Raw genomic sequence first — 13,367 nt, forward strand, 5'->3', positions numbered from 1 at the left:
AAAATATTAATGCTCTACCTACCTTGTACATCATGAATGAAATAAAGTAGTTTTTTTATTTCATTTACTCCAATTACAATATTTCATGCCATTATGGTAACTACATTCAGATGAGCTAATTTCTTAAACTGATTCATGACATAAAATCAAATGAGGAGCAGATACAGGAGTTGGGTGATTATTTAAATAATGTACAAATTAAAATTATTCATAAAATATAATTTATTATAAATTATTATTCTAATTTGGATATGACTAGATATCCAGTCTAGAAAACATTTGAAATAACTTCACGAAGCTTATAAACTTAAACAACAAATATTTGCACAGGTATTAAGAAAATTACAGTACGAGAGGCACAGAAAAAGAGCAGTCAGAATGTGAATAATTCTCTTTTCCCTCAAAGAAAGAAGGATTCTGTTTAACACGTTTACAGTTTTTTTGTACTCTATGATGGGTGTAAATTATTTTTGTGTATGTATTTTTTAATAACAGCATTTACATTCATACATATAGTCTCACAGTTGTAAAGTCATTTATTTATGATAACATAATCCTTCATACTTCTTAGAGGGAAGACAAAAACTGCCAATTAATGCTTATTTCTGACACACACAATCATGAGCAGAATAGCACATCACATAACAATGCAAAAGGAGGTAACTACGAAAATTGCTGAATTGTTCTGCAAAATCAGCTCATAACATGAAGGAAAAATAGCTATAGTGCTTTCTAAACAGTCTTTGTTGGTCAAATAGATGGTCCCTTGGACTTACGAGAGATGTATATCCCTCTGAACTGGAAAAAAGTCTTACTAACTTAACTTATGCACAAAACTCTACATATATACACTTATGAAAATATTAAAATCTTTGCTTTGGCTTTTTCTAATTCACAGACTCACTCTCTGTAAACTACATTATTCAGTGGCATATTAATGGTGTTACCACTTCAAACAGCGGCTAATTACATACACAAATTAACTTGTAAAATCTGTAAATCTGGCCAGTCTTTTCCTGTTCTGCAAATGTCTAGACTAATTGTTATTTTTAAACTAATGTCATGAAATACACACATCTTCAACAGTTTTCAAGTACTCTGTGGATTCTATTGTACCATCAACAATGCTCGAACTATCATCCTCAGCATATTCGCTGTCTGGTAGTTCCTGCTTAATCACACACCTCAACTCATGAGGTATCTCAGTATCCATTTCAGCTTCTTCCATTTCAGCTTCTTCCATTTCAGCTTCTTCCATTTCAGCTTCTTCCATTTCAGCTTCTTTGGTTTCTAAGTCGAGTTCCTCTAAAAATTTCTCTTTGTCTGCAGAACTATCATTTGTATCACCACTTTCCTGGTAATTGGCTTCCATGTCAATTGGGTCACCAGTATCTAAATCAATTGTGACTTTCTTCTCTGCATTTATGTCCAGGTTTACACAAGCGCTTTCCTCTTGTAAAATTGGTTCAAATCTGTCCTGAATTTCCACAGAAGTACCCCTATCTTTAAATGCTAGATGTTTTCCTGATCTTTCACAGTCCTCAGAGGGCTGGTCTTTACCAGTTTCTACACTGTCTGTTTCACCAGTTTCTTGTCTCCATATCTGTATACATCTACTCTTCATGAAACATTCTGTTGCAAACCTCTTCTGAGCAAAGTGCAACTTATGATGTTCATGTAAAAAATGAGCAGATGGCACAGAGTAATCACAGTAATCACATAGGTAATTTGAATGTATACCAGATGCTGATGTGTGCTTCCTAATATGGATTTCTAGGTCATCATGTTGAGGAGTCGAATAGGGACAATGGGGGCACCAGTAGCTTTTCTGCAACTGCTCCTTGAAAGTCTCTTGCGATGCTTTCAGACTTTCCGCATGTTTCATCTGCATCAATAACAGTATTTGCCGATCTGCTACAGTCATCTGAACTGGGCCAGGTTTAGAAGTAGATCCAATACTCTTCCTGGCACGAATTCCTGCTGGTTTACTAGTCTCTTCTGGCTGAAACTGCACCTCGGGCTCTGTTACTGTCACTGGCTCTGGTTCTGGTACTGGTATCGTTACTGATCCTGATTCTGGTTCTGGTACTGGTATCGTTACTGATCCTGATTCTGGTTCTGGTACTGGTATCGATACTGGTCCTGATTCTTGTTCTGGTACTGGTACTGGTACTGCTACTAGTTCTGATTCTGGTTCTGTTACTTGTGGTGGTTCTGGTACTGGTACTGGTACTTGTGCTGGTACTGGTACTTGCTCTGACTCCGGCTCTGGCTCTGGCACTGGCCCTGGTTCTTTCTGCTGCTGTGATTGTAGTTCCACTTCTGACTCTGGTACTGATGCTGGTTCTGTTTCTGCGTCTGCTTCTGTTTCTGTAATTTCTTCTTTTATATCAAGTAACTCATGATCAGACTTTTTTTTTTCTATCAACCGTGCTGCTTGGGCGTCATCATTATCCTTGTGTTTACGCATATGCTGTATGTAGTTGGCATAGTACTTTACAGAGTAATCACATTTTTCACATCTGTATCTCTGCTTCGCACCATGAAGTGAAAGGTGTGTCCTGTATTGCTCACGTTTCTCAAATGCTGAAGGACATTTGTGACATTTATAACGTTTTTCTTTCAGTCTACCATTTTTTAAGTAAGTGGGATAAATGAAGTCGGGATTTCCGTGCATAAGAATTCCAAACTGTGGATCTACATGCAGCTGTGGACGCTCTTTTGAGACAGATTGTAATATGCCACTTCTTTCTGGTGAAACCTTTTGTGAAATGGTCTTTTGTTCAGTTGCATCAGACTGTGGCCAAGTTTTGCTGTCAGAAACACTCTCAGGTGATACTTTGTTTGTTGTGGATAGAAGAGAAGAGTCTAGAGGAAATATTCTATCTTGGTGAACATTTTCATGTTTAATTAAGTGACCAAATGTTTTAGCAGTGTAGTCACAGTATTTACACTTGTACTGTCCTTGACCTCCATGCATTGATATGTGATAATGTAAAGAATCACTTTTAAGGAATTTCGCAGGACAACGATCGCAGGTATAATGCTTGTCAGTTCCACGTGGATCCATTCTGCTGTCCTTTTTTCCTGACTTGTCAATAACTACCCACATGACATTAGCAGCCTCAGAATTGTCAACAGCTATCTGTGGCCGAGGATATTCCTGACACGATCCATACATTTCAAGAAGCATGTCTGTTTTTTTCTGGTATTCATCTGTATGGACTTTCATATGAGCAAGAAGGTAGGATCGCTGCTTAGCAGTGTAGGAGCAAAACTCACATACATGTGACAAATGGAAAATATGGTACCTACGGTGAATTTTCAATTCCTTTTCACACAAGAATCTTGCAGGACAGCGAGGGCAAAAGTAAAGACTTCTCTTGGTACTGTCACTTATAGACACAGATTCCTCCAAAACTGAAGGGTCACATTTTTGATTTTCATCTTTTTTAGAAGTTTCTGTGCCATCAGCAGCTAATGAGATGTCTTTATTTGAATCAGAACTTCCTGTTTGTTCATTTTTAATATTATTTATAGGTTGCTTAGTACCTGTACAATCACTCTCAATAGTCACCATTGCAGAGAGCTCTTCAAGCTGCGCTTCATCTGTTCTAGAAGGGTCTACCAGGGCATGAATCTGACCATAGAATCCTTGATGAACTTTAGCATGTGATGATAGTACTCCAGCATTATTACAAATGTAATTACATTCTGGACAATGGTGCTGAACTAGATTATTGCTTGACTGAGCTTTCCCTCCACTATCATTATGACTGTTAACATCTTTGGTTCTGTCAGTATGCATTTTCTCATGTTCCAGGATATTAGCTTTACGAAAATTTACATGTGGGCAGTATCGGCATTTGTACATTTTAAAAAATTTACTCTCTCGAGAAACCCAAACTAATGGCACCTGTGATAAACCACTAGTATCTAGAGATGTTAGTCGATGGTCTACCATTGATGTTGGCCTCTTAATGTCCCCAGACACTGATGTTTGAACTAGTTCATCAGCACTTTCATCCTGGCTCTCTTTTCCAGACTTGGTGGGACTTTTCTGGGGTGGAATAAGAATGCCATGCACACGCAGATGCTGATGAAGTAGGTGGCGTTTGCTAACATTATATGAACAGATACCACATTTGAAAGGTGCTCCACGTGGCCTGTGAAACTGCTTGTGGTAAAGAAACTGGCTCTTGCTGTTACTGAGATATGGACAATTTGCACATCTGTAGCGTTTGCACATACTTCCATCTGTGCCAGTCTGTTGCGGTGAACTCTGAAACAAAATGAGCACAGAAAGTGTACTATATTCCATCTGTCTAGACAATTCTGTCAAAAAATTTGAACATTAAATACACATGGAAATATTACCACTGAAAATTAATGTCTACTATTAATACAAATTAACACAGTGTGACAGCCACTGAAAATAGAACTACAAGTATAAAAAAAATCCATGTAGAAATTAACCTCACATTTACATAAAGCTAAGCACATCACATACAAAGAAATAATGTGAAAAACATAGTCACAGAACATCATCAACATAAAAAAATATGTTACTATAAAGAAATCATCTTTCTATGAGATTTGACATTAGTTAAATCTACAATGGATATAATATTAATACATAATTTCAGGGAAAAAATTCACAATTTGAGTAAAAGGTCAAATATTAATTGTACAAATGATATGAATGCAACAGATCATTATGGATGCATATTGAAGCTGTCTTAGAATCGACTCAGATGTCTCCCATATCTGCATCAGCAACTCAATTATTTCAGTTTATTGTCATTTTTAAAACTGAATCATCTTTTCCTATGGTCCCTAATGAAATGTACGTATTTAAATTTTATTTCTGTAAACTCTTAGTAAGAGTACTGAGCTTCAAAAGGCACATTTGAAGTGCAAAACTGTGTCTTCCACCTCAAAATCACTCTCTATTTGTACACACTGTACCTAAAGCACATAGTGTTAATAACATAACTTACTTCCCTTTTCATCAATGAACGCAAAACTTTCTAGTCCTTAGACTACCAATTCTGGTCAGTGATGACCATCTTCCCATCTGTTTTACGTCCTAATAATGAAGCCATAGTGGCAATGTCAAGAAATACACACAAAACCAGCTTAGCTTTGACACACATATTTAAAATATGGTTTAAACTAGGCCACAGTGGTGGCAAAGCCATTCTGTTTACAGGGCTACTTTTCAAAATAAACAGTTTACTTTGAACTGTAGCACTGTATGGCTCTGCCAGTACTGTCACCTAGTTTACACCATCTTTTAAACATGTGCAACAAAGCTAAGCTAATTTTGTATGTATTTTTGACAATGCCACTATGGCTTCATTATAGGAGGGAATACCCACAGAAAATGGTAATAACGTTGGCGTGGGCAGAGCTTGTGTAGTACGTATTTCTGCCGCTAGGCATGTATAGTGCAACTCGCTGCCAGTTCAGTGCTGCCTTTATTGTTGACATGGCTTTTTCTGTTCATCTGCAGTGACCATTTTTTCTAGCACTGCTTTGTTCTTGTTTCATTTTTTATGATGGCAAGTTTAAGTGAACAATGTGCAGCTGTGAAATTTTGTTTTCTACTCGGTAAAAATGCTGCTGAACTGTTTTAATGTTGAAAACAGCTTATCAAGACGACACTATTTGTAAAACTCAAGTATATACGTTCTTTGCTCGATTAAAAAGTGGTGACATGTTGACTGATGATAAACTTCATTCTGGATGTCCATCAACTGCCAAATCAACAAAAATACTAAAAATATTCGAGAGCTTATGCTCACAGGCTGACGACAGACAACTGATCAACTGTCAGAGATTAGAAGGTTATCTTGGAGCTCCATTCAGCAAATTTGAACGGAAGATTTGGGCAGACAGGTGACTGGTTCTTCCACCACAACAATGCAACTGCACACACAGCCATCTCTGTTAGACAGTTTTTGGCTAAAAATGGCACAGTTTTGCTGTCCCACATGCCTTACTTGCCTGACCTGGCTCTGTGCAACTTTTTATTATTTCCTCACATGGAAAGCAGAATGAAACATCGATTTGACAACACTGAAAAGGTCAAGGAAAAAAACAAGGGAGGAGCTGTCAGCCATTTCTAAAGATGACTACAAATCTGTTTTGAACAGTGGGAGCACCAGTGGGACAACTATATTAGTTGTAATAGAGAGTATTTTGAAGAGAATAAGGTTGTTTTGTAAACAATTTGAAAATAAGTAACTTTTAAAAAGTAAATCTTTTATTTTTTATTTTTTTGGCTATCCCCCCCTTGTATTAGGACATGTTTTAAAATCAGTCTGAAGATGGTGATCATGACCAAAATTGGTAGTCTAAGAACCAAAAAGTTTTCCAATCACTGATAGAAATAAAATAAATTTATTCTACACTTCCTAGATCATGGTTTTAACCCATGAATGTGTCACAGTTTGTGAAACTGTAATGTCTCAGACAGAATTAACAGGACAGACGAGAATATCTAATTATCATAGGAGTACTTGAAGATTGTGCAGAATATTGGGCAAATTGGAGAATTTCAAAATACTTTAACTGAACGATAAAAGAAGGAAGTACGAAAAGGTTCAGAGAAATTGAGAAATACAGAAATACAAGTGTCTTAGGAATGAAATAAAATCAAGTTCAGGGAAGCCAAGGCAAAACAGCTGGAGAAAAAGAAATCAAAAATGAAATGTTATTGGAAATGCTGATTCAGTGTACAGAAAGGTCAAACCACCTTAGGTGAAAAGATTAAGATTAGATCAGATTTAGTTTTTGTTCCATAGACCCAAAAATGTGATAATTCTCATGGGTGTGGAACATGTCAGAAAGAATAATGTAAAAAACATAAAACATTTGAATACAATACCTACTACCCTGATCATTTGTCAGGATATTGTCAAAATAGGTGAATGCATGACAGTGAACTGGAACTGCTAATATTTCCATAATTAATACGCTGTCAGAATGAAAAATTGTTACACACCTTTAATAAATTTTAAAAATTAAAAGCAAGGGCATCATTATTTGTATTGCAATAGGAATTTCACTTTTAAATAAAAAGAAGAGTTTACATAGGTGGAAAGAGTACATTGAAGACCTCTACAAGGGGTAGAGTTTGTCAGATGATGCAGCTGAGGAAGAAATGGGAATCTATATGGAAAACAGGAATCCAGATGTAGTCATTGTTTAATAGAGCTTTGAAAATTCTGAAATCATTGTGGTTTGTGGCAGCCAAGTGACCATTCAAGTTGGTGTGTAGAATCTATGCATCTGGAGATATACCATCAGACTTTTGGAAAAATATAATCCACACAATCCTGAAAATACAAAGGGCAGATAAGTGCAAGAACTATTGCACAATCAGTTTAACGGCTCATGCACTCAAGTTGCATATAGAGGAATGGAAAATAAAGCAGAGTGTCTGTTAGATGATCGGTTTGTCTTTTAAAAAGGTAAGGGCATTAGAGAGGCAATTATGATATTCCTATTGATGATGGAAGCAAGACTTTTAAAAAATCAACACAGATACTTGGCATTTGTCACCTGGAAGAAGAATTCAACAACGTAAAATCAAGCAAGATGTTCAAAATTCTGAGAAAAATAGAAGTAAGCTGTAAGGAAAGACAGATACTATACATATGGACAAGAACCTAGAGGTAACAATAGGAATGGAAGAACAAGAATGAAGTGCTTGGATTAAACAAGGTGTAAGAAATGGATGCAGTTGTTTGCTCCTACTGTTCACTCACATATTGAAGGAGCAATGATGGAAATAAAAGAAATATCAAAGAATGGGATTAAAATTCACAGTGAAAGAATATCAATGATAATATTTGCTGATGACATTGCTATTCTCAGTGAAAGTGAAAAAGAATTACAGGATGCATTGAATGGAATGAACTGTGTAATAAGTACAGAATTTGGATTTAGAGTGATCGAAGGAGGACAAAATGGTTGAGGAGTTGCAGAAACAAGGTTAGTGATAACCTTGGGTAATTAAGTAAAGGAATTCTGCTACGTTGGAAACAAAATAGCTCATGACAGATGAAGAAAAGATGACATAAATAGTAGGTTAACACAGGGAAAGAGGGAATCCTGGCCTTAATCTGAGGAATAAATTTTTGGGACTTTACATCTGAAGCACAACATTGCACAGTAGTGAATTAAGGCCTACGGGGAAACAGGAAAAGAAGAGAACTGAAGTGTTGGAGATGTGGTACTGTAGAAAAGTCTTGAAAATTAAGTTGACTGATAAGGTAAGAAATGAAGAAGTTTCCCACAGAATTGGTGCAGGAAGAAACATAAGAAAAAAAATTGACAGGAAGAAATGACAGGCATGTGTTAAGACATGAGGAAACAACTTCCATAGTACTACAGTGAGTTGTAGAGAGTAAAAACTGTGGAAAACAGAAATTAGAATACATCCAACAAATAATTTGTATGGTGCAAGTGCAACTCTGAGATGAAAAGGTTGGCATAAGAGAGGACTTCATGATGGGCCGCATCAACTAGTAAGAAGACAAAAAGAAAAAAAAAAAAAAAAAAAAACTGAAGCCTGAAGTTAACTCATTAATGTATGTTAACCAGTACACAAAGAGATACAACATGGCTAGAATCACATCAGGAAGTATTAAATAATGTTTTAACTAAATTCTGCTAGCAAAAGAAGCAGAAGAAAGCAAGCTAGGGTTTAACACTCTGTCAACAATGAAACCATTAGAGATGGACTGTTAGCTCAACTGGATAGACTGATTCCAAAGAGGGGATTTATGGAAATCACAGGAAACTACATCAGTGTGCCCACAGGAGAATTCGAACTTGCCTCCATCAGAATAAGACCTTGCATTGTAGCAGTGACAAAATGAATGGATAATAACAAAAAGAATGAAGATTAAAATGTGGAGAGACTTCTATTTGGTAAACTTATATTGGTAAGCAGAAATAGAGAAGCAGATGATTTAAAATTCCATTAATAGTTTCTCTTCTGCCTTTTTATGTTTCTTAATTATGATCTGACCCTTGTACATTTTTCCTTTGTTTAACATCAACCATATATTTTCTCTGGAACTGTTTGTTAGTAGCCCTATTCCCAGAAAATTTTTCTTTGTATCAGCTCCATTCTGTATTTACTTCCCCCTGTTTTCCACAAATTTATTTAAAAACTGAATGGTTTCATCAATTGAAATGGTTTTCGTTTTTAATCATCTCATTATCAATTATATTTAATGCACATTTCACTGTTTTACTACAATAGTTACATCAACTTAAAAAGAAATATTCAGAAATATAATTTTACCTGAACATGAAGTGTATCTTAATCACCTGCCTATTGAATTTTCAGCTTTCAAAGCAAATTTCCCTTTATGTCACATCCATCTCACTGCCAGTTTTCTTTGCATTAGACCTTAGTGACTGTGTAGAGGAATTTTTGCTGTGCAAATACTGGAGATTATTGGAAGAATGGTTGTTTATATGCCTCATAATATACTGCAACAAATGTATCTCAACAGCCCCCATGTGAGTAAAATGTAATGTGTCCCATAACACTCATAAATTATTCAGTCAAAACTGTACCAGAAATTTGGTAATTTACTTCTCATGAGGTAATTTGTCATTTTGTCTTTTCATCTGTCAATTTTGATAGTTCTGCACTTAATCTGACCAAATTATCACTTATCCAGTTATGTACTATGTACATATCAGTTATCTGCCATACACTAGAGCCTTATTTCAGGGTGAGCCATATAAACATTTTGCATTAGAACTGTCACTCTCAGCATCCTGTCAATGAACCAAAGCCTGTCAATTGTATTTCTTAACTCACAAGTTAGTTTCTTATACTGGAACTTTGAACACTTACATCAAACTGTAGATATAATTATTACTGCGGGGCATGCTGAAAAGTAATGCCTCTGAATTTTTTATTCTGTTCTCAATGTCGGTTGAGGTATTACATGTCATGCATATTACTTGGCTGACTTTGCATATTGCAACCCTCTTCCACCAGAGACCACTGCAATGTAGTGTGTAACTTGGCAGTGTGAAACTTAACTTTGTCAGTCAACAAACAGTGTACTGTAATCAAGTTTCTCACCACAGAAAACATGCCTCCAATTGAAATCCATCAAAGAACAAAAGCTGTGTATAGTGATGATTGTAATGACATCAGTAATGTGCAATGCTGGGTTCTGAATGCTCTTAATGAAGGAAATGCCTCGTGCTAAACTCATCAGGTGTGACAGAGCTCAGAGCGGACAACTGTGTACAGCAACTGACAAGACTCATAGGAATTGAGTTGATGGACTCATCAGACAAAATCACTGTATAATGCACACACAGCTCTTAGGTAAGAGGGGCATGTTGCTAGAGCATGTACAGACCATCACTACAGAACTGTTACAGAAAACTGTATGTATGCTGGGTGCCTCAAATGCTCACTACTGACACAAAACAGAGATGATAAGCACATATGTCAACAATTTCTTTCGCATTTTGAGTGTGAGGGGGATGGATTCCTTAACAACATTGTGTTAGGTGATAAAACCTGGGTTCACCATTCTGACACCAAAAACAAGAGCGCATCAATTGAGAAACTTAAAAGAGCATCTTCAGGGACATAATTTTGATACTGATGAAGTGGTACAAGCAGAGGTGGCAATGTGGTTCCGTCAACAAAATCAAACATTTTACAGAGATTATACGTAGACATGAAGAATAAAGATGTAGAATGTTAATAATGTTTTTTTTTTTTTTTTTAAAAAAAAAGCTTTCAGAGCTTTCACATAAAATTCGGAGGCATTACTTTTCAGCATGACCTCATATATTGTGTTTCTGAAGGTGTGTACAACCCTCCATCTACTTCACAACTGGTGAGAAAATAATAGATTGGTCAGTCTGTTACTAAAAATAAGTTTTCAGGAAAGGACTCATTTTCAAAGCAGTTTAGTTAAAACTGTGTGTGCCATTCTTGATGTAGAATTTTTATGATTTATTAATATCACTTCATGTAAATCCCAAGGTAGTTAATATGTACAGACATGATTCTTTCATTTTTTCCCCACAACAAAATGGATGACATACGTTAACAGATGTCATTCAAATGCTTAAAATGTCCATAAACAGAAACTAATATCAGATTTGAACAATATAGTAATAAATGAAAACTGACAGATAAAGAAGTTATAAGGAAGACAAAATGTTATGTTCCAACAAAGGATTTGTACATGGAATTGCAAACACAAAAAAATATCTACTTCTCAGATAGACAAAGTTTTGGTAGTCAAACTTTTTTCCTCATGATTACATAATGACTGTGGATCTCCCATGAAATTCACTACATTCAGGGTGTTCTTTTATCTTTAAGAGACCTTTCTTTCCATAGTCTTCTTATACTTTTTCTACTTTCCTTCCATTTTGAATGAGAAGTAGTATATGTTACTTAACATTGTTCAAATTCAGTTTCTTACCAGTTCATTCATCTTCATTGTATCACAGGTCAGACTACCTTTACAGTGAAACAGAGGCAAATAATGCCAACAGATATAATACCAGGAATAATGTTAATTTTGTGACATAAACAGAGGAAGAATATTCAGCAATTATAAACACAATTTAATGCTCAGCACTCACCTATGCTGATATAAGCTCATCAGACGAAATATTTGTCACTGCTTTTGGAATACAGTAGATGTGTGTAACTGGTACCAGATGGCCAGGTGACTCTCAAACACTGATGTAAGTCATGACAGTGAATTGGTGTGTAAGTGCCAGACAGTTGCAAGTAATCAGCACAGTGAGATGGGTCAATGCAGAGACGTGACAGATTGGGTTGACAGGAGCTATTGTGTCTGGATATGGTCCAGATGCCATGGACTGTCCAATGTGTCTACAAGCAATGGTGCTATTTTTTTTTACCAATGAGCTTCACTGGACTACTTGTGACCCACAGCATTATTCACTTGTTGACCTATAAACATGTGATGATTGGATGGCTGATACATATTTTGCTGTACATATTTGACTGCAGATGCTTTCATCTTCCTAATATACTATATGCGTGTATTTTTATGTTCATAAATATATGATGATAGTGGTTTTGCAACACCCAAAGTATAAAAATAGTCTGGTCAGTGTTGCAGATGTAGGAAAAGACAAATGTACATCACTTGTTTAAGTGGTATTTGCAACTGCTGCACCAGGATCACATCCTTATTTACACACTGAGGCTGGGATCTTTTACACTTTCTTCTTCTTTTTCTCAAAGCTCAATCAAATTAAGCCTTGGACTTTTTACTGCATCATATGCTTTCCCTACCTGGTATGTGAAATCTGTATAGTAACTTTTATCTGAAGCATTTCCTTCTTTTCTGTACAGATATGGTAATTCCTTTTATGGAGTCACAGTTTTGAGTGGAGTTCTCAGTGAGGACCCCCTTGCAATCTTTAGGTTGTTGTGTTTGTCTCTGTGCTTGCTCATAGCCCACATGAATTGAAATGACTGGGAATTTCCACAGTAGAATCTTTACAATCAATCTTACACCCAGAAAGGGCTGCAGTCCTGCATCACTACCTGAGTTTAATATAACTAATATGTGGCAGTTACTCTGTGGCAGTTACTCTAGAGCATGCCTGATCAGGATTTGCACTCCTGGAGCACACTTGTGCTCCGTGAGTGCAGCCGAGTCTGCTCGGTACTCCAGCTTCCCCCAGCACTTCACTATTCCGAGCCAGTGTGTGAATGAGACAGTTATATGCTGAAAGCTGCACACATGACAAACTCAGGAAAATGTGTTTCCAATACAGAGCAACCACTTGCAAAAGGCAAATATTGCAGCATGCTTTTATAAGCAGGAATTTTTTACATGTGTTTATTTTCAACTTTTTATTTTTCTGCCAAAGCAATAATTTTACTAGTAGATTAAATAATTACATTATATACAGTGAACATAACACAAAAAGCTTTACAAATAGGTATTTAACATTAAGTTTTGATGTTTATAAATTTATACACATTTTGATTTTAGAATACACAATATATATGTAAATATGGCTTGTGATACAGGCAAACAGATGATGTTACGCAAATTAAAATCTGTTAAACCTGAACAATGACTGGAATTTGTCAATTTCATAACACAAAAGAAAACGGTCACTCACATTTGTTGAACCAAAGATTGAAACAACTTCAGCAGTCGAGGATATTGCTCTTGGAATAACATTTCATAAAAGTCTTGTATCTTTCTGTATTGGAAAAACACATCATTGAGTTGGATGCCACACTGTAGGTGTATCAGCTCAAGTTTGAAGTAATGAGGTACATCAGCAGAAAAAACTGAGAATGA

General features: G+C 36.0%; 1 protein-coding gene across 1 annotated transcript in view; it reads right to left on the bottom strand.

Annotated features, from left to right (window-relative positions):
* Positions 1 to 309: 309 nt before the first annotated feature.
* Positions 310 to 13,367, bottom strand: part of LOC126235329 (uncharacterized) — a 66,487-nt gene continuing 53,429 nt past the window's right edge. Inside the window, exon 10 of the mRNA XM_049944052.1 lies at positions 310 to 4,282. Coding sequence (XP_049800009.1) covers positions 1,061 to 4,282 — 3,222 coding nt within the window. The 3' untranslated portion in view covers positions 310 to 1,060. The remainder of the gene's footprint in view (positions 4,283 to 13,367) is intronic.

This window comes from Schistocerca nitens, chromosome 2 (assembly GCF_023898315.1).
Source record: "Schistocerca nitens isolate TAMUIC-IGC-003100 chromosome 2, iqSchNite1.1, whole genome shotgun sequence".
NCBI lineage: Eukaryota > Metazoa > Arthropoda > Insecta > Orthoptera > Acrididae > Schistocerca > Schistocerca nitens.